The 23,085-nt window shown below is 37.1% G+C and overlaps 1 protein-coding gene across 1 annotated transcript in view; it reads right to left on the minus strand.

Annotated features, from left to right (window-relative positions):
* Positions 1–16,348: 16,348 nt before the first annotated feature.
* LOC148956407 (RNA-binding protein 48) overlaps positions 16,349–23,085 on the minus strand; it is a 31,230-nt gene continuing 24,493 nt past the window's right edge. The window contains exons 3-5 of the mRNA XM_089095219.1: positions 19,650–19,840; positions 17,133–17,364; positions 16,349–16,859 (exon numbers count right to left, since the gene is read on the minus strand). Coding sequence (XP_088951345.1) covers positions 16,782–16,859; positions 17,133–17,364; positions 19,650–19,840 — 501 coding nt within the window. The 3' untranslated portion in view covers positions 16,349–16,781. The remainder of the gene's footprint in view (positions 16,860–17,132; positions 17,365–19,649; positions 19,841–23,085) is intronic.

Raw genomic sequence — 23,085 nt, forward strand, 5'->3', positions numbered from 1 at the left:
AACAATAAGCATATCAAAAGAATTGGCTTATTATACTGATTCCAAATATATGATATTCATTAAATTTAGTGCTACTCATCAAAAGTTACGAGCTAGAGAAAATTCGACTGATTTTCGAAAAAGGGGGAAGCACCCCCTAAAATTCCAGAAATATTAATGAAACGCACCATCAAATTCAGCGTATCCGAGAACCCTGTTGTAGAAGTTTTGAGCTCCCATCTCCAATAATGTGGAATTTTGTATTTTTTGCCTGAAGTAAGATCACGGATGCGTGTTCATTTTTTTTTCAGCGGTGACCGCATTGAAGCAATAATTCTAGAACATCGGGAAAGCGGTCATTTGAACGGAAATTGAAGCAATTCGGATGTAGGCCTACAGATACTTTTCAGGGGTGAGCGTGTTACATGGGAGGATCTTACCACGGAGGGGTGTTTCGTGGGAGTAGGGATTTTTCATGGAGCTGGATTTCCAGACATTATCTAAAAACGATCAGAAATTAATTAAAAAACAACAAGTTTTTTTTCAACTGAAAGTAAGGAGCAACATTAAAACTTAAAACGAACAGAAATCATTACGAATATGAGGGAGGGGGGAAATTTAAGCTGAAGTTTATCTGAACTTTAAAAAAGCTTATTATTCTAATTAAACGGCCTTTGTGTTTCATGAGTCATTCTTAAATAACGGGAACAAAAGTCAAACTTAGCATAGAGAGCGAGGTATTGAGGAGGAGGCAAACACCCTCATATTCGTAATAATTGCCGTTTGTTTTAAGTTGTAATGTTGCTCCTTACTTTCGGTTGAAAAAAAATGTTTTTTTTATTTAATTTCTGATAGATTTTTAAATAATACCGAAAAATCCAGCTCCCCCTCCATGAAAAATACCTATATAATATCCCAAATAGACTCACGCAATGAGACTAATTGAAACTGATACTTATGACTGTGACGCAAGATGGAGAATCACGCTTACATAGTGGATTGGTTCTATATTGCCGGAAGAATATTACAATGAAAATACGGAATGATCGACGTGTGAAAAGAGATAGTCTTTGAGCCGATGGTGGTTGTACTGTGTGCAGTAGGTAAGTTGTCAGGTTCAAATCGCTCAGGCTTTGCTGGTGGAGACTTTAAGTCTTGATGTATTTTCAGTAGATCAAGACTTGCGAACATCAGCGATTTCCATGGGCGCCCATAAAGGGGGGCAAGGGGGCGCCAGCCCCCCTGGCTGAATATCGGTGTCATATATTTGTATTAATTAAAAAAAAACTTTTCCACTGAATAAGTTTTCAAAGAAAAGCAAAGAGCTCTATTAAGCCAAAAATGGGCAGAAATAAAGTCAAATAATCTTACAAGCATAAAACTACAACAAATTACTATCAACAATTAGCCTAAATTAAACTCAAAACAAACAGGAATTACAATAAATAGCATAGTCAAACTCAAAACGAGCAAAAATTAACATTACTAGGGCTGACAACCTCCATGCCTTCTCAAGACCAGAACATAACTTAGGCTTTACTGAAAAGAAAACCCAAAAACAAAAAAATGACCATGGATTGTCACTTTAATATACCTAAACTGATATTTATTCCTTAAAATTCAAAAAGGGTAAACAAAAGTGAGTAAAAAAAGTTTTTTACTTATTTAAATAAAAAAATGAAAACATTTAAACATATTTTGTTTTCAGTAAAACGCAAATTATGTTCTGGTCTTGAGAAGGCATGGGGATTATCAGCCCTACTAATGTTAGTTTTGCTCGTTTTGAGTTTGACTCGGCTATTTATTCTAATTAATTAAAAAAACTTTTTCCACAAATTAAGTTTTTCAAAGAAAAGTAAAGAACTCCATTAAACAAAAAATGAACAAAACTAAAATCAAATAATCTACCAAGTGTGAAACTACCATAAATCAGCATTGATAAATAAATGAAACCGAAAACGAACTGAAATTACAATAAATAACCACGTCCAACTCAAAACGAACAGAAATTAACACAAGTTGGGCACAAAATCCCTACCGTATTCCTTCCCAAGGCCAGAACAAAATTTGCACTTTACTGAAAAATATAAATGTTTTTACTTTTATAACTTTAATAAATCAAATAATATTAACATTTTGGTTACTAAATATCAGTACATGTATATTAAACTGACAATACACTTTATATTAAACTGACAATGACAAATTTTCGTTTAATTGGAACGCCCCCTAAACACTTCCTAGAAATTTCACCTTAATACTCTTGGTGTCAATAGTTACAGTAACTGTAGTTGTAGTACTAAAATTATACACATAGTGCCTTCTGGCTAGTTCAAAACCCCCACAACTTACTCTTGAAGATCTAACTTAATAATATAAGTTCTTCTTGAGATATTACTTTGTTACCTTTTTGAAAGTCCACATGCTCATAGCTTGTTTTAATTTAGTTCAATGTCCACCTAAATATTTCTTATATTTGTTTACTGAAGACATTGTTATATTCTGTTTGGACTATTGGCTACAAAATGGCTATCTCACAATTTCGATCAAATAGTATATCAGAGGGGGGGGCTTTTTTCTCTCTATCAAGCTTGACTCTTAAAATGGAACTATAACTATGCATTTCAAATCAAACGAGCCTCCTCTAAAGTTCACAAGACCACCTCTTCCTAAAAACCTTACATCCCCCCGGAGCATAACTTAAAACGCTTATCCCCACACTCTGGGGGTTTGTGTCAACCCCAAAGACCATGTTATGAGATCTTTGGACTATTTTTTAACAAATGGCTATCTCAAAAGCTCTATCGGATGCATTTGGGGAAAATATGACGTAGGGCTGGGGTATAACTGCCCTCCGATAAATTTAATTCTTAAAATTGACTCTTCAACTTCCGATTTCCAATCCAATGAGCCCCCTCCGAAGTTTATATGACCACCGTTTTCATAAAAACCTTAAAAGCCCTCGGGGCATACCTTACAACCCTTGCCCTGAGGACTTTGAGGGGGTTCTTATCCTCAAAGACATAATTCCTGGACTTTTAAACTACGTTAAACAAAATAACTATTTCGAAATTTTGACTGGAAGTGTTGGGGAAATGATGGGCGTGGGAAGGGGGGATGGTTGCCCTCCAATCACTTTTGACTATTAAAGGGGGCACTAGCCCTCTCAATTACCACCCGACTGAGCCCTTTTCGAAGTTTCTACGACAAAAAATGGCCATCTTAAAATTTCTATCAGATGCGTTTCAGGAAAATGCAACGCGTGTGTGTGTCTGGGGGGGGGGGTATTTCCCTTCTGATCACTTTGACTCTTAAAAAAACACTATAACTAACATTATAACTGGTTGCCCTCCATGAGCTCTTTTTGAAGTTCCTCTGACATCTCTTTCTATAAGAAGTGCCCTGGTCTAAAAAAAAAACAAAAACAATATATTAGGCCCACATCGCTCTTTACTTAGGCAGCGCTATCGCACTGCTCATGATATTTTGTCTTGAGATTTCAATTATACAGTTCTGAAAGTGCCAATTAGACCAGGTAAGTCCCCCCCTAAAATTTAGCCTATGGGTGCCCGTGGCTATTTCATGTGTTAGCAGCAAGGTTGCGAAAAATGTTGGGGTCATGAGAACACTGAAACACTTTTTTCCAAAAAGATATTATAAGATTGCTTTATTTTTCTTTTGTTCACCCACATCTTCTATACCAGTTGTCTTGCGTGGTCAAGTACGTTTTTAACTCACTTTCGTCCCCTTAGAAGTACACAAAATAATGCTCAACGTGTTTTGACTGGAGATAACTTTGATATGCCTGTTTGACGTAGATTTGAGCAGACGTAGCAATAGTAGTAGCATCGAAAGTTTCCACTCAATACCCCCAGTCATTCTCAATATGTTGCTGAGGTGTCTTATTGGCAAATATAAAGACAATACCTTTTGATATAGTTTTAAAGCAACTTCTAGTTTCAAAATATAATGGGCCAATTGCATAATCGTGGGGGGGGGGGGTTGACATGCCCAATACTCCTAAGGACATAGTTGCTGGACCGTTCTATGCTGAACAAAATGGTTTCCTGAAAAATTTGACTGGGTGTGTTTGGAAAATAAATGGGCTTGAGGGAAGGGCTGCTTGCCCTCCAATCTCATTGTACTCTTAAAAAGGACACTAGAACTTTTAATTTTGAATCTAATTAGCTCCTTTAAATGTTCCAGTGAATTTTATAGCTAATATAGAGTGGTGCTGCCACTACGATATGGTATTGCTTATCGTTTAATTGAAACTCCCCCTAAGCGTTCCCTTAAGTTTCATCTTAAATACCCTTAGCGTCATTAGTTACAGTAACTGTAGTAATAGTATTAAAATTATACATATAGTGCCTCCTGGCTAGTTCAAAATCCCCCACAACTTACCCTTAAAGGTCTAAATTAATAATATAAGTTGTTCTTGAGATATTGTTTTGTCAGCTTCTTGAAAGTCCACAAGTTCATAGTTTGTTTTGATTTAGTTCAACATCCGCCTAAATATTACTTAAAAGCTTCATCTTAATAACTTTAGCTTGCGTAGTAGCAATAGTTTCAGCAGGATTAGTTCTAGTATCCGCATAGCACATTTTTCTTCAACATCCCCTTTAATACACGCTGAAAGTTTCAGCTTAATGCCAACAACAGTTCCTGAAGTATTTCTGATACGTCCGCTTGACAATCTGTGTGGGCATAGTGTGTTTCGATTTATTTCCATACAGTTTCTATATATCCCAAAATTTTTCGCCTTAATACCCTTAGTTTTAATAGTCGTAGTAGGAGCAGTAGCAGTAGTAGCCTAAGCTTTAGTGGCAGTAGTAGTAACAGAAGTACTAAGTAGAAGCAATAGCATTACGATGCAAATATTTTCTTTTGGTTAGTTCAACATTGCTCACAACAAACCCCGTTAGTTTCAATTTTACAGACCAAACTCTTCCTAAGATATTGTTGTTACACCCTTTTGACAGCCTGCATACAGACGGCGTGTTTTGATTAATTTAACCTCCCTCCCCCCCCCCCTCAAAATTCTTTGGAAACTTCACAATTATACCTTTAGGTATAGTTGCAATAGTAGTATTGGTATTACTAGTAATAGTATTGATAGCAATAGCAATAGTACTAGAAGGAGCAGTAGTATTAACATATTGCCTTTTGGGTCAGTAGAACATCCCTCTCATCAAGTCTTGGAAGTTTCAATCTAATACAATTAGCCATTGCTATGGAATTGCTGATATGTCCTTTTGATAACGTGTATGTTCATCTACTTCTTGAAATTTTCATCTCAATGCTCTTAGCCTTACAAGTAGTTGCAACAGAAGTAGTAGTAGTAACAGTAGTATTAGCAGAAGTGTACACATATTGCCTTTTGGTCAGATGATCTTCCCCTTTAAGCATTCTCTGCAAGTTCCAGCTTAATACCTAAATCAATTCTTGAGATACACTCTTTTGACAATGTGCATGCACATAGCGTGTTATGATTTAGTTCAAAGTTCCTCTCAATATTGTAGATGGAGTAGTGTGGTAGTAGTTGTAGTAATATTGGTCGCATTCAAATATTGCCTTTTTGATGATCTCCCTTATCATTTCCCAAATTAATACAGTCAGTCGTTCCTGAGTTACGCCCTTTTGACAATCTGTACTATATAAATAACGTCTTTTGATATACTCGCAGTTCAACACCCCCGTTAACATTCTCTGAAAGGCTGACCTGAATACCCTTCGTTTTCTTCGAAATTAAAGTTCAAACATGCAAACCTTTCTAAATAACATATATTATATGTAAACAATGAAAGAAATGCCTAACTTACAGCCCTTGTCCTGAGGACTGTGTGGAGGCTGACATCCCAAAAGACCTAATTGCTGGACCTTTCAACAATGCTGAACAAAATAGTTCTCTTAAAATTTCAATCGGATGTGTTTTGGGGAATTATAGGCTTGGGGGGGGGGGGCTGATTTCTCTCCATTCACTTTTGACTCTAAAAAAGGGCAATAAAACTTACCGACTTCAAATCAAATGAGCTCCATCCCATCCAAAGTTTATATGACCAACCGCTCCATAAAAACCTTATATGTCCCGGGCACAACTTACAACCCTTGTCCATGGGCTCTGAAGGGTTGTGTCCACCCTAAAGACATTGTTATATGGCTTTTGGACTATTGGTAACAAAATGGCTATCTCGCTATTTCAATTGAATGCTTTTCGGGAAAAGAGGATGCCAGGGAGTAGGGGGGGGGGTAGTTGTTCTCCATCACATTTGACTCTTAAAAGAGAACTAGAGCTATACATTTCCAATGAAATGAGCCTTTTCCAAAGTTGACACGACCATCCCTTCCACAAAAACCTCATATGTACCTATGGCATTACTTACAATCTTTACCCCCCCCCCCCAGACTCCTGGGGATTGTGTCAACCCTAAAGGTCTTGCTATATGATCTTTGGACGTTTTTGAACAAATAGCTATCTCGAAATTTCTATCGGATGTAGTTGGGGAAAATACAACGAAGGGGGGGGGGTGGCTGCCCTCCGATCATTTTAATTCTTAATAAGGGCATTAGAACTTCTGATTTCCAATCCGATCAGCCCCCTCCAAAGTTTATATGACCACCCCTTCCATAAAAACCTTACATGCCCTCGGAGCATAACTTACAACCCTTGCACTGAGGGCTGTGGGGGGTTGTCATCATCAAAGACAGTTTCCAGACCTTTCAACTATGCTGAACAAAATGGCTATCTCAAAATTTTATTGGATGTGTTTGGGGAAATGATAGAAGTAGGAGGGGGTTGGTTCCCATTTCAACTATTAAAAAGGGCACTAGCCCTCTTAATTTCCAATCGAATGAGCCCCTTTTGAAGTTTTTACGACAACTCCTTCTATGCGAAGTGCCGTGGTCTAAAAATAAATAAATAAATAGATAGATAAATAATGCATTGTGCCCACATCGCTCTTTACTTAGGCAGCGCTGCCTATGATATGTTTACCCTCAGGCGTGGGAAGCATTACCTCAGGCTGTTTCGACAGTTGATGAGCTTTATGAATTTCGAAGTTAACTAAAAGGTCACTGTTTCTCTACATATAAACTTTAATCCCTGCTGGGTGAATTTTTTCTCTGATGATTGTGATGTCTTTTTTTCAGGAGGGGGACGAGGAGATAGAGATGATGAATGATTTTTTATTGATGCAGTTAGGTCGTTAATATTTATTAGAACTTAAAATTCAATTTATTTATTTTTATTTATTTTATTATTATTTTTGGGAGGAGGAGGTAAGGATGGCTGGCAGTGATTGTGTATGTAGGGTTTTGTAAAGGTTAATGTCTGCCCAAACAAGGTTATAAACTTAGGATTTGTTGTCAATGGTTTTATTTTTTTTAATAAAACCCATTTTTCTTTTTCTTCATCAGTCATTAGGAGAATATTTCAGAATACCCATTTTTTCTAGAAAGCCTTTTATATCATCACAGAATACAAGACTATGTTCTTCATTGAAAAGGGGTAAGAAATCCTCTTCTTTTTTGACGGTATAGTCGGATTTTGCTCCAGTAAATTTTTGTCGTGTAATCTGGAGGCAAACAATTCTAAAGCCTCTTTTGATAGACTGAGGTATCTCACGAGGTCATTCAACTTGTTCTGGCTAAAACGTCGAGGAAACTCCCTAATAACCAGAGTCACCACTGTCACTGATATCAGAAGGCGCATCAAAGAAGCTGTGTTCTTCCTCACTGAGCTCTGGTAGCTTAGAAAATGTTGGTATTGGTAGCTCATCATCGTGAGCAACTGCTCGTCCTGCAGAGGATAAATCAGCACAATACCACTACCTGGGGTTGCTTCAATTTATTCCATTAATATTCACGACGGAAATAACAGTCATTAAAATGGTTTATCGGTTCACTCGAAACCATCAGCACACCAACGTTTGGTGTAAATTTAAAATCAACTGGCGACATATTACACATTAGGAGGAACATTAGTTAATCATTAGTAACCCTGGAATACCAGCACCGGTGAAAAGTAATTACCATTTGTAAAGCAAGCACTAATCGGGTTTCGACTAAAGATTTTCGTGTTTCAATATACACCACATGATAAACAGGCTTAGAACTCCTTGGATTCAGGATTCAATCTACAATAGAAATCCAAAGCCACTATAAAAACGTATATTACGTACTGTATTTTGTTTTAGGACCTTATCTTGTATTTTTTTTACACTTGTAATCAACGAAATCCATTACCCTTAATCAAACCCCAAGTGCGAAATACCTGCTTATCACCTATTGGTTTAGAATATTTTCTGGGCTCACTTACAACCATCCCTGAGTTATCCTCGTGGAAATAATCAAATGAAAGTGGTTCAATATGCTCAAAACCATGAAAATGAGAGACGGATGGGAGACTCAACTCCAGGTCTTTTCTTTTAGGACCTCCAATCATATTATCTAAATGCCCTTATTTTGTCCCCGTGCCGCCTCAACACCCCAGTGCCACTACTGATGGTACTAAGGTATGGTTCAGCGTTCAAAACGAGCCACGATCTCTCATGGACTATTCTGCCACCAATACTCGTAATCTAATGGGCAGCCAGGGTCAGTCCTGAATCCACTAGTGTAAGTCCTCTGGCACCACAATCATCTCTGACAGGCCATGGATCCAATGAGTTCTGCCCTAGCTGATTTCCGACAACCAGTAGAGATACGACAAGTGTACTTTCCGTGGTTTGTATGTGCCCCACTATTTGGCCCAAGGTGTCACTGTAAGGCCCCAGTCATAAAGCCCAAAATTCTTCTTCTAAAACTCTTACGTTCCCTCAGGAAGGATATCTTCAATAATACAGGACGCTTTCCCTCTACCAATACTCTAGTCCAGTGGTTCTCAAACTATAGTACGAGTACCATTTGAGGGTACGAAAAATTTTTAAGGGGTACGCGGTCAGCCAAAAAAAAAAAAAAAAAAAAAAAAAAAAACCTTTAACTTCAGGATTGGCAATTTCATTTATATTTTGGCTACAGTTTACTAAGTATCAGTAACTGGGAAGGGGTACCTAAAATGTTTTGTGGGTAAAAAGGGGTACAGTGTCTAAATAAGTTTGAGAACCACTGCTCTAGTCAATCAAATAATCTATCTGAAACTCTAAAGTAAGAAAAAGAAGTCAAATGTAGAAAGAATAAGGTTACTTATTTTCAACTAAAATCTCACAAATGGACTGTAATCAAATTCGCTTCCAAAGAGTCAAAATTAAAACCACAACGAGCCACAGTTCATGGAGACTGACCAATCCTAACCCTCAAAGGGTGCGACGTGAGGTCATGCGCACCCAGAATGTATGAATTAACCTTCCCTCTTACCCCAAACGAATTTCAGACGTAAACACGTCAGTCGTTTAAAAACTTATTTTTGTTCGGGATGACTCTATATTATATATTAAGCGTAAACGGAAAGCCAGAGATTACAAGTAAATAGAAAAGGGAGGGGGGAGGTGGGAAACAGAGAGACGCAAAATAGGAATAATTGTAACTTGACAAAGGAAACAACAAAAAAAGATATTTATGTGGTAATCAGGGCCAAGGGTCCTAACACCTCCCTCCTAAGATAAATAGCCACTAAACCGGTAGATTGGCTGGAACTTCACGAGCCATGCCAACAAAATAAATCACAACTCTTTATCTCTATTTCCTTGGTCCCCTTCTGTTTCTTTTTGATCTTCCTTCTCCTCAGCGATCCCAGGGCGTGGGTGTCTTTGCCTTTCACAGTAGTGCGGGGTGCAAAAAATTCCGTATCTTCTTTAAACAACCCCACTTCCTCCTTTGTCAGGAATAGCTTCATCGAAGCTACAAAGAAGTACGCCGTTGTCAGTTTCTTTCTGACAGTCGACGAACATGTCGAGGAGAACCTCGTCTGTCAGTTTATATGCAGGAACAAAGGAGGTTGGTGCAGGAAGTAGGGGTTTTACTGGTTCCGCCAGATAGCGTATATCGGTGGCGGGATACCAGATGTCTGCACTGCCGGTATATGGTTGGCTGAGGATTTCTGGATTGTGGCACGCCTTTTTGGAGTGAATTTTGGGGTTTGGATATTTTCTTTTCTCGAAGGTTGTCCTCGTTTTTGAACAGCTCCAGGGGTGGCTAGAGGTTGATTCGGGATATGGTGGGGGCATTTCATAGGATGGTTTGGTGCAAGAGATGGATGGATGTTACGGTGCGGAGGAGAACGACGAGGTGTGAAGTAGGGGCGACCAGGATAAGCTGCCGACCATTGGGGCATCTGGATGAAGTTGCTGTCATGGATAGAGAGGCTTGGATTCTACTAGGGGGATTTTTTTAAGGTTTGGGCCCTGGCTGTACCTTTGCCTCTATGGTGGGATGGCAGTTGGCGTTTTCGAAGGGCTTCTTTCTTCCATACCGAACAGTTGCACCCCTCCACTGACTTTTTTGACCTGATGCATACCTGGTGCACGAACTAAGTCTTTTACCCGACGAAACATTTTATTCACCGCAAGATGGTCACGGTTTCGGTTGAGGTACTCTAGTAGTTAAAATAGCCTCCCCTCCGGTTGTATAATTTTTCAGCAAGCTCCCCCCTGGAATACCGTATATCCCATAATGAGTCCCTCCATCACTATTCGGTCAGGCATTGCCACCGGCCGCTTTTGATGTTCAGTGACCAGTGGAATATGTTCTGGTTTACTCCAGTATTTTATTGAGTGGATGTCCAGAATAGTGATACCTAATAAATGGAATAAAAATATTATTCGTATTTTTTTTCCAGTCGTCCCATTACCCCCTTATTTTCTATAATCGGGACATGCCATCTGCATTACCATTTTCTCTACCTGGTCTAGTTTTTATTTCTAAGTCGTATTCTTGGAGGCAAAAGGCCCACCTTGCCCGGCGTCGGTTATCACGTTTCATTACGTTAAGCCACAGTAATGGGTTATGATATGTTACGATTGTAAACTTTCTTCCATACAGATAATAGTCACGTTTTTAACCGCGTATGCGATTGCCAGATATTCTTTGTCAAGTGTACTGTAATCTACTTTTAGTTTTTTGGAGATAAATATGATTCGATTTTCCCCTTCATTAAATTCCTGGGATAACACTACCACCAGTCCATAATCCGAGCTATCTATTTGTAGAACAAACAGTAACGAGAATTTCGTGTTCCGTAATATTTTATCACTACAGAGGGCGTTTTGTAATGAATCAAACGTCTGTTGTTTATTTCTATCCAGTCTTATAGGGTCTAAGAGTCCCTTTTTCGTTACATCTGTTAGTGGTTTAGCTATTGTTGCAAAGTCCGATTTGATTTTTTGATAATAACCGAGGCCTAAGGCCTCGACCGAGTCCGTTGATTTTGAATTGAAGTTATCAAGTATTTTGCAGTAGGTTGCATAGTTGCATCAAGACATGGCTAATTGTAGACAGAGAAAAGCCAAGACAGATAGTCCAAGTAATTGAGAGGCAAATGTTTAAATGGTCAATATTATATAATTCGCCAGCCCCTGGAATGACCGAACTATTTTCTTCGTAGTAGGGGCCAGCACGTTTTTAATTGCTTCCGTTTACTTTTTTAGTGGTCTAACGGTTTCATTCCCAATTTCGTGACCGATGTAATATGTTTGCGTTTGTACCAATTTACATTTCTCTACATTTAGCGTTAACCCTGCATTCCTAAGCCTTGTTCTAGGTGCAGAGTATGTTCATCAAATGATTTTGCAAAGACTATTATATCATGTAAATATGCTCTCGTTTACGGTAATGGGCTTAAAATATAATCTACTGATAAGTTGTTGGTGCCCCTTTTAGTCGAAAAGGCACATATTTAAATTGATAGAATCCAAATGGTGTGACGTACGCCGTTTTTTCTGTCTTTTAAGGTGTTTTTTACCTGCCAGTAACCTCGTCTTAAATCTAAAATTGATACTAATTTTGAGGTACCTATCGATGCGGTCCCGCCAGAAAGAATAAGCTTACTTCTTTTCAACTAAAATTTCACAAAAGGACTGAAATCAAATTTGCTTCCAAAGGGCCAAAAAAAAAGCCACAGCGAGGCACAGCTCATGGAGACCAACCAATCCTAACCTTCGAAGGCTGCGACGTAAGCCCACGCATCATCCAGAATGTATGAATTAATCCTCCCTTTTACCACAGTCGGATTTCAGACGAGTTTAGTCGTTTAAAAATACATTTCGATTCGGAACGACTCATCCTAACTACGCAGTTTCTATTCAAAGCTAATTAGCCAGCCGACGAGAAATTACCCAAAATATTACGAAAAAAGGGAAAGCTAAGGATTACAAGTAAATAGAAAAAACGGGGGGGTGGGAGTCACAAAAATGGGAATAATTTTAACTTAACATGAGAAACAACATAAAAAGGACATTTATCTGGTAATCAGGGCCAAGGGCCCTAATAATTCCTGAGCTGTTTTGAGTCGATAGAGGTGCAGTACGCAGTGTGTACTTCAACAGTTAAGGGAAACAGAGAGAGAGAGAGAGAGAGAGAGAGAGAGAGAGAGAGAGAGAGAGAGAGAGGGAGGGGGGGAAATAAAAGACCAAAATTCGAAATCTAGCCCTATGTCTGTAATTCGAAACTTCAAAATCCTAAAAACAACAGTCAATTTGTTTGTGATTGAGTGAGCCCTCCCTCGGATTTTCTGCCACCACCAAGTCAGCACTACTGAGTTGACTATGACTTAAAATACACGATTTTTCTAACAGATATGATTTAAAATTTTTACGTTCCAAGGTCTTGCAGCAACGCTTTTAGATATACCGCGATCCATTCCCCTTTTTTTGGTACCTGTCTGCAGCAGGTGCAGTTGTAACCCTCGTTTTGTACTAGTTATTCCGCTGAAATCAACATGATTTTTAAAAATCGTGTTAAATTAGGCGAAAAAAAAAAAAAAATCGCGGTGCCAAAGTTTTTTTAAGCTGATTCACATCATCTCTGGGATTTTGAATCCAAATATGAGATTAATCTTTCTGATTCAGCTATACTTTTTGAAATATTGGACCATCCCAACGATTAAGTTTAATTTTATACAAATCAATATATTAAAGATACAAAATGAAATAACAACTAATCCTGTAATTGTATTTATTTGTAACATGTTTTGGAACAAATTATAAACTAATTCCAATAAAATAATTGACTTAAAAAATGCAGCATAATTGTGTTACTGCGTTAAACATGTAACTAACATAACATGAAATTTTCGTATCTCAGTAATGCAATTACAGCATAAACCCAACAATAATGCCTGTTTCTAACTAGTGCTACGAACTAAAGGTGTCTCTTGCAGCTCAGTCTAGTTAGTTTCAGACAGATCCATTAAGAGGGATAGCCTGGATCTGCCTGGCGGGTAACGGAGTGATACTGTCAGTTATTCGGAGAGTTATTACAGTTTCATTTGATCAAAGCTAACGTAAAGCATGTTTCAAGAACAAGTACCATTTGACTGTACACACAGTATAATATGACGGATGGTAGACAACAGGAGACAAAACCGCTTCGGTCCTTTTTTGGCCCCCTTTTCAGAGGGGCTTCAAAAATGAAATTTTTGTGAACGTTAGATTCCACTTGACCAAGGAACTTACGGCTTCAAATTTCCATTTGTTGAGATAATTATCTGAATATTTGGCCCTTTGAGAACACATTTTTGGCCGTGGGGAATCAATATTTGTGTATTGGAGTCCTCTTGGCCAAAGGATTTGACGATATCAATTTTTAACTAATCAAAAAAAAGAACCATAGGCTGGTTCCGGGTCCCAGTTTTAGGGGACCCTACCCCTCAGCCAATTTTTTATACAGTAAACTCCACTTGAGCCGCAGACTTACGGTTGCAAGCTTCAAACTAATCAGGGATTACAATTTTTTTGAAACATTACCAAGCACCCTAACTTCCCTCCAATAAACGGAAATTTATAGTCCCCTTACCCCTATCAATGATCCTTGAAAGCTTTAAGGCAATTGAAAAAATTGGCCCTTTATTGGCCCAATTTTGAGGATGGCCTTGCCCCAAGACTAAGCTAAACTGTGGGCTAAATTAGGGTCCACTTGACCAGGAATTTAGGTTTTAAGTTTCAAGTAGTTCAAACAAAGTTTGTTGGGCCATTTTGAGGCCCAATTTTCATACGAACCTTTTTTTTTTTTTTGAATGAGGGTTCGATTTGCCTAGGAGGTTACGGATGTAACTTCCAACTTTTTTTGGTGAGAATAATTTTTTTTTCGCTCTAAAAAAAAGAAGATTTTTGACTCAAATTTTAGGAGGGACCTATCCCTAACTACTTTTTTACAATATTTTCCCCATGGTCGAGGGATTTGCAGTTGTACTTTTAAAACTGACCTGATGCAAAAAGTTTCAAATAGATGAAAAAAGAAATTTTAACCATTCTTGGGCCCCATATTTGAGGAGCCCATGCCCCAACTAAAAAAGGATTACTGCCCCACCTTTTTAGCCCCATGTTAAGAGGAGCTAAATTTTCTTTTTAATCTTTCTTATACATTCGGGTCCCCATGGCCCAAGAATTTGAAGACACAAGTTTCAAGTCAAAGAAGAAAACATTTACCCTTTTTGGGGGACCCATATCCCCAGCCTAAAATAACTTTTGTACACTAGGACCCCCTTGGCCAATAGAACTCAAGTTCTAATTTTTTTCTACTTGATCAGAAAAAAAATTTATTGGCTCTTTCTCAGCCCCGTTTTCTAGCGAACCTTTTTTTTTCTTCTATCTTTCGGTCCCTTCAGTCCAAGAAGCTGTGAATTTCATACTGATTAGGGACAAAAATTTGTTGGTCCACTTCCAGCCCCCCGCCCTGTCAACAAAAATATGTGTTATTTGCCCAAGGAACGATTTTTCGAGCCAATTTGAAACTCAAAATCCCGAGGTTCGTTGCCATTTAATTCTTAAAAAAACACTACAACTTTTGATTTCTAGTCGAGTGCAAGGCACCTGGCTCTTTATTTAGGTACTGATGAGCGTAGCCTCTCACTGGGAAAATTGTGGAATCACTACTTCCCCTGAGTTCCCCGAAAATAATATTGGATTAGCTTTCAAAATTCTTCTGTAGGCTGGAGGTGCAGTCTATCAGTAGGCTGGAGACGCAAGGGAGCACTCTATGACAAGAGGGATAAGCTATGTGGCTGTAATGTCAACAGATAATTGCCAGAAAAACTTAAAATATTAAATCATTATAAAATATTAAATCTTCTGTAGGCTGGAGATGAAGGGGAACACTGTACCACACGAGAGATAGGCTCTGTGGTTGCAGTGTCAACAGCTAATTGTCAGAAAAATGTAAAATATTAAATCAGTAGATTGGTAAATATAAACGAATTCTAACATGGTAAAAATTATAAATAGAAATAGTTCTATACGAATTGAATTAACAGTAAAAGTGGACAGTATGGGGTACAAAATATATGAAGATCGTAATATGTATAAGGCCAATACTACCAAGAGCAAAGGTCCATCCACAGTCCCCCTCTCAATACCAAATGGTTTATTTTTCTATCTTGCAAAGTTGCCACAGCTAATTCTTTCTGCCCTATTTTCTCCATCACAAGTTACGTAAAAAAAAAAAAAAAAAAAAAAAAAAAAAAAATTCTTAGCAAAATACGCCAAATTCTTAATTTGACCTTGCTTCGACTACTCTTCATCCACCCATCCTCTTTTAGTGTACCCTGTCCTGAATTTTCAAAAATAATACAAGATTACCAGACAGTTCAAATATTTTAATACAAAATTTTTCGGCTGAGAGGATTTTTGAGAGGAACGATTGTGCTACTAAACAGTTGTGCAAGTTTCTTCGTGTAGGGATTAAACATTGGAAATTAATATTTGGGGGATAGTTTGTTAAGGTTTTTAGGAGTTGAATTTTATTATGGATGGGACTTCTTGGTTAAAAATGTTGACCTTGTTCTGTTTTTTTATTGGTTTGTACTATTTCAAGTTGTATTTTGCTCTCGGGCTTTGTTTGTAGTTGTATTTCGTATGTTGCTATGGTCCGTGGGCGTTTGCAGTAAAATCTTATCTTATAAGATTTATCATAGATTAATTGGAATTTAACCTAATTTACAAGCCGAATTAACTAAAGAAAAGAAAAGTTAAATAAAAAATCGCCGAATTCCAAGCTGAAAATATTATCTTTAGTTGGCTGCCCTGGTAATTCCTTGTGTAAGTAGTATTTTTAGCCTTGTTCAGTTATCTCATATGACACTCACACTATAAAACATTTGCCTGACCTAAAACTCCATTGTTTCAAGGCAGTCGTTTAGATTTTGAAGACTTACTTTATTATAATTTTAGCTTTTATATGAAAAAAAATTCCATATAAATTCCTTATATAGGGAAAAAAATTGAAAAGAAAAGATATATTGCAAAAGTTAATACGACTTAAAGCAACTCCAGTACTTTCACAGAACGCGTAACGAAATTATGTAAATTAAGCACAAGAAGAAAAGTGTAATCACAAATAATGCAATACAACCGTACATAAAGCCAAGCCTCAAGATCGCAAGAAGCATTCAATGAGTCATTTTTACGACATGAGATAGATGACTGAAAGAAGCACTTGGCAAGCGATAAAGCTTTCAGTTTTAAGAATGGGCTATGTCTATTCTGAATCAACAGAAAAACTGTCAAATCGATTTAGGTTGTTCTACTAAGTAAAAAAAAGAAATTCTATCCATGTCAGTTTTGTAGCTTATATCCCTTTTCTCTTACTGCTTCTTCTTTAAGCTTTCTTCTTTACATCCATATGATATGCTTTTGGCAGTGGTTCTTTCCCAGTCAATTCAATGGTTGATTTTCATTATAGCCAATGGGAGCTACAGTTGTCGAGTCTGACAAAATAACACCATGTGGAATCTGAAATAGACGACAATCAGTTGAATGCAATTAATCTTGAAACAAACGTACATGTCACACAAAATAAACAAATCGTAAGTGTGTCCAAACGAATGAAGAAACCTCGAAACATAATCTTTTTTTTTTCTTTTTTTTAAATCTAAAATTTATGACCGCGTTCATAATGTACACATTGCTTAGAAACAAGCTCTGACCTTAAACATTCCTTAGTCCCACAAAGATCCAGAGAAAGAGTAAAAATAAAATAAATAAATAAATAAATAAAAGATAAACCTGCGGTCCAATCAAAGTTGAGCACTCTCCAAGTACTTTCCCATCTTCTTTACTTTTTTCGTTTTGCAAAGAGCTTTCTCCAGGTGATTGTATTGGTTGATAATTTGTCAAAAATTCCATTCTTGTTTGTATTTTTAGTCTTGTTTCTTCAGCTGATTCGAGTTCAGGAGCGTAGCACACGTGCAGTATTCCACCCATAAAATTGAAGTCATCCAGCTTTCTCTTTGCCGTCCTATGAAGAAAAAAAAGGGCTCAAATTGGAACATTTTCCTGAACACAGTAGTTAAGAGCTTTACCTTAGCAGTCACTATCAAAATATAATTTGGGCATGGGAGCCTTACGGATGTATTCACAGACCTTATTTTTGTCATTTCCATTTACATTTCAGTGTCACAGAGGGATTCGCAGATTTAATTAAACACATGCATTTTAGATGATTATTTGCTTTACTAATTTAGTTAGGTGCGGCCATTTTACGTACAAAGAAAAATTATTCATGACCTCGAGGTTGAGATAGAGAATAATAGATAAAATATTCCCTTTTTCAAAATCTCGTTCTTCATTTGAGTAATTTAGGATTTGATGACAGTTTCGCATTAAGGGGGATTTGAGGGGAGTGGCAAATCTACTCTTATTTGAGGTAAGTTATTTTTGTCTTAATCTTGACTTCATTATCATAGCGCAACTCCATAGACGGTTTCAGGTATTACCAATCGATGTTTCAGAAAGCTTTATTAAGCAAATGTAATTATTATACATTTTAAAGGAACGAATCTAAAAGGAAAAAACGCTGAGGATAATAACGGATGTTTTGACATATTAAAACTAAAACTATTGCAATATGAAAATGTATATCGGTATATTTTTTGTCCATAAAATTTGACTAATTTGAGTAAAATTTAACATTTTTTTAATAAAAAAGAAATCTATTCAAAATATATTATGTTTCCAATAAAGTGTAAATATTGCTCTAACCTTTAGAAGAGTTTAAGGGGGGAAGGGGGGACAGCAAAACAAAAATTATAAATGATAATATGTGATCGATTCCAGTTTGTCATCATTGTTCCTCATGATTGCTGGGTTTTTTTTTAAGTTCAGTATCTTTTCTAAACTAATTTATGTAATCAACAGTTCCTAAACTGTTGACTGTAATATTTATACTGTTACAGTCAACAGACTAATTTAAGACCATCGCTTATAATTAATACAATGTGTCTTATTGCGTCTATTTTGCGATATGGGTCTCATATCTGTAATTAACATTCCAACTGGGGACATACTGTGTTTTAAAAGGAATATTAGTTAACCATTAGTAACTTCTAAGCCCTTAAATACCAGCGTTGGTGAAAAAAAAATTTTCATTTGTAAAACAAGCAATTATCGGTTTTGATTTAAAATTTTTCATGTTTCAATATACACCACATAACAAACAAGCTCAGGATCAATCTATGGAAGGAATCGAAAGTCATTATAAAAATGTATACTACATACTCTATTTTGTTTTATGACACTTAACTTGTAACTTGAGATCCTACTTTTGGAGCTCAAATTATACCATCTAAATAATCCCAGAGCTATTTGGCATCAAGAGGCGCAACATGTATGCTCTTAAACAGCCGGTGGAAGGAGTGGGGTTCGAGCCACAACGCCTTGGTTTAGGTACTCCAGTTTCACAGACCAAAGAACTCTTCAGTCTTTTTATTGAGACAAATGGTCGAATTAGATGTGTAAAATATGTATTTTTAGTGTTTGTTCATTATATTACAGTCAACAGACTATTTAAGACCATCCCAAAATGATCCCTTGTAATTTCGAGTCCAAAATGGCGCATTGAAACAACATTTATGAATTTTGAGGGGGATGTGGAAGGAGATTAGACGGCAAGGCCTTGCCATGTTGTTGACCAAAATATGTGCGCAATTCTTATTTCAACAGGGAATAGTTGCGGTGCCTACCGTTCAAGTAAACATTATCTAAAAAATGTAGCTTTAAAAAAAGTCAATTTAGATATTTCTGGTACCATGGAAATACAAACAACTGAAATCTTAAAAAAATCTTATGTTTGTAATTAGCGACTACAAACCCTAAAACGGACAATCAATGTGCTTGTAATTAAGGGAGGTCTCCCTCAATTTTCTACTACGTTCGTTCTCTACAAGCAAAAAAAAAAAAATGCGCATTAGACATTTCGGTCTTTATCGAGACAGCACCATTAAGTGAGCTATTCTTGATATACATATTTGTTTTTACGTTATCTGACGTAATATTTCGACGTTGCAACATCCTGCAGCAATGCCTTAAAATTATGACTATCCCTTTTCTTCTTTTTTTGGCACTAGACACCGGACAGAGTATTTACCAATCCGTTCCCAAATTTTCCCAGGTCTGTAACTTCATTCAAGACTAGTTTTTTGCCTAAATATAGCTCCTTTTTAAATCAGACTAAACCATAGGAATAACTCACAGAAGGGATAATTTTTATGCAGCGAAGAGGCAAAAAAAAGAGCATGAAATTACCTTGAATGCCATATATTCACATACACGACCCTAAAGCATTTAGTGAACTTTTCACTCGGGTAGTTTTTCAGTTCATGGAGGTCAGTGACGTTACCAAATCGACGACAAAGCCTTTTCATATCCTCACGAGAAACCACTATAGGACAGTTGATTATCAGCAAATTCGTGGATTCACTGGCTATTGTGTATACCTGGGGAAAAAGAAAAAAAACTTATAATTCCTCATCTTTCCCTGCTAGATTTTATCATAAAATTTGACACCTTCCATTATATTAAGCCAGCACTGAAATAAACTTTTAAAACATGCTTCTCAAAATGCATGCATCTCAAAATGCATTAAAAAGAAAAATTTCTATTCATTTCCCTGGGAAATGAATCGAAATTTTCCGATTTGCGGAAAATTTTCCCGCTAATCGGAAAATGTTTCTAAGGGTAAAAATGAACATTTGGGGCGTTGATGACGTGTTCTAATTTATCCGAGTATTTTAGATCACAGTATCGTCCAAAATGAACAAAGATAATATCCCAGTGAATATAACGAGTCTCTATATTATGAGTGTCTCACGTTGCATTTGCTAGAGGTCGTGGGCCCAATATCGTGTATTGTCATGGGATCAAAACGTATACAAAATTTGAGTTAAACCAGACAAAAGGAAAAGGATGAAATAGTGGTCAAACAGTTCGCGGTAACGAACTGCAAGTAAATAATGACTCGGCCCAATAGCAGCCAAAACCCTAACAAAAAAAGAAGATAACAATTAATACACCGAAAGAATTGCCTTTTTCTACAGATTCCAAACATATGAAGTTCATTAAGTTTAATGCTACCTATCATAAGCTATGAGATCAAGAAAATATTCTTGATTCCAGGAAGATGTTGAAATTTTCATCCTAGTTCGTCACTTTTAATCCAAGCAAAATGTTAGGACACTTAGTATCAGTTATTGAGTTTAAGCTTTGATTTCCAAATGCTCACAAGAATTACCAAATTTAAGAAAGTCGCAACAATAAGTCACCTGTGGTCAAATGCCCAAAGACTCCTCTTTGATCCCCGCCCAGACTCAAAGCTTCTGCCAAGGTCATTTCTATGGAAATCTCCAAAGAGTTTCTTTTTAAAATAGCTTTCAAGGGTAGTTATCATTTGTGGGATGATCGAATTTTCTAAACCACTGTAGATACGTAAGAACGTTGCAACATCTTGTACCCTGAGGTCATAAGACTGTCAAAGACTCCTCCTTGAACCTCCCAAATTGAAAGCTTTTATTATGACCTGGCCTTTTAATATAACTTGGGCACTGGACCAAGGGCGCCATTGTTACTCGAGCGCAACGTTAGGTGGGGATGTCGATATCGCTTTCGTCACACCAATTCGTTTTAGTGTGAATCTACCTGGTACATATGAATGAATGTTTTCAAAGTAAACCCGTTTCATCAATAGGAAAAAAACGGATTGGACGCATATGTCCGTTTCCCTTTGGACGATAAAACCATGCAAGTGCTGTATCAAGTATAACTCACGAAAATCTTGTTAATTTTGTCAACTTTTTAGCATCCCTGCTTTCAATACAAAAAAATCAGGTACTATCACTTAAATATAATAACTCCCTATGCCCCCCCTCTGGATACCATCTTGATAGGATACCGTCTGTGCTTTAAATAAAAAAAAAATAATTAACTTATTGGCACCCCTGCTTTAAAAAAAATCGAGATATCATTTAAATATTATCATATTTAATACCCCTCTCCCCCCTCTGGATACCACCTAGATAGGATGCCGTCTCTGCTTTAAAAAAAAAAAAAAAATCAACTTTTTGGGATCCCTGCTTTCAATAAATAAAACTTCGAGCTATTATCATTTAAATATAATACCTCTCTACCCCCCCCTCTGGATCCCACCTTGATAAGATACCGTCTCAGTTTTCACTAGAAAAATAATTTACTTAATAATTAACTAGGTCACTATACGGTTCAAACAGCTTAGTGTTCCTTGAAAAAAAATTGAGGGCATGAGTAAAGGGGTACAAAGACAACAACAAAAATGTCGAAATTAATTAGACGTACCTAAAATTTTTCGAAAATTGAGTAATGAACATGCCGTGGTATTCTTTAAGATCCAAGTAATCTTATTAAAAGAGAGCGTACACATAAGCCAAATTACGCCAATAGCCTATGAGACATCACAAAATATCCAAGACAATGAACAAATCCTTATGGGGGGCCCTGGGTCTATCAAAATATTTCATTCCGGTTCAATCTTTAATTCCCCAACCTAGTACATAGCTTAGTCTATAGCTAAATTTTGTCTCAGCCGAAGGTTGTTTTTTTTTTTTTTGTGGTTGTTGTTTTTTGGGGGGGGGGGGGGGGGTAAAAATGTTTCAGAAAGAAGATTGTATTTTCTATCAGGCGTTCAATAATTGAGTACTAAACATTAAGAAAATCTTATCTAAAAACAGCAAAACAAAAATGTGCAAACTTACAATTCAGCTGTAGAAACAATCTGTCGGCTATCAATTTCAAAATCCAACAAAAGGCTGAAGCTGTATAGTAGTGAATGCGTTCTATAATTCTATTCAACTTGAAAATAAAATTCTTGAATACGAATGATGTAAGAAATAGCGAATGGGAAACTGCATTCGAAATGATTTAAACTCATTTCATCAAAACGATACTTTTTTGTCAGCATATGAAGAACTGTGTATATTGCAATATTTGCAATAGCATATTGCATCTGTCTGGTTTCTATGCAAAGTCACAAAAGAGAGGAAAATTAATTAACAAGAGAGCAGTGAAGAATAATGGTATGCAAAGTAATATTTGGCAGGGAAAGTCAATGGTGATAAATTGCTAGGTGTGGCATCATGATTTCTTGATTTTCGGGGATTCGGGGAACCAAATTTTTTCGGGGTACCGCATAGATTTCCGAGAAATACCCAAAAATTCTGAGATAGTGCAAGTTCTGCTTGATTTCTAATCAGGAAAATGGAAATACTAAGCCAAATGATAAAGAAAAGCTCCGACTTTGCGGTTGACGCAATAAAGAATTGCCGCAAAAATAATTTAAAGTCGACCAACCGCCGCCGCCTCTGGCGGCGGCGGCGTGCCTGCGGTGCGCCGGCGGCGTTACGAAACTTCGGCGGCGTTCGACCGGGTCTCTCGTCGGCGGCGTTCGGTCGATCCGCCGGCGCGGCGCCGGGGTCTAAATGAAACGTTGCAAAACGGATAAGAGTCAATGTGTAATATCAACATAAAATTATATTAAGCCTTAGACACAGTTGACAACTACAGAAAAATGGCGACACTCAAAATAACATTAAGACTTCTGGTTATATAGCGGCACAATATGATAAGAACTAAGACGTGGTATCAATACGACACGATATTCAATCTGCGATATAGTCGACAATAACAACAACAAGGAATGGCGGATAAACACAAT

Source organism: Artemia sp. Qi Xiang Cuo, chromosome 1 (genome assembly GCF_049724085.1).
Source record: "Artemia sp. Qi Xiang Cuo chromosome 1, ASM4972408v1, whole genome shotgun sequence".
Classification (NCBI taxonomy): domain Eukaryota; kingdom Metazoa; phylum Arthropoda; class Branchiopoda; order Anostraca; family Artemiidae; genus Artemia; species Artemia sp. Qi Xiang Cuo.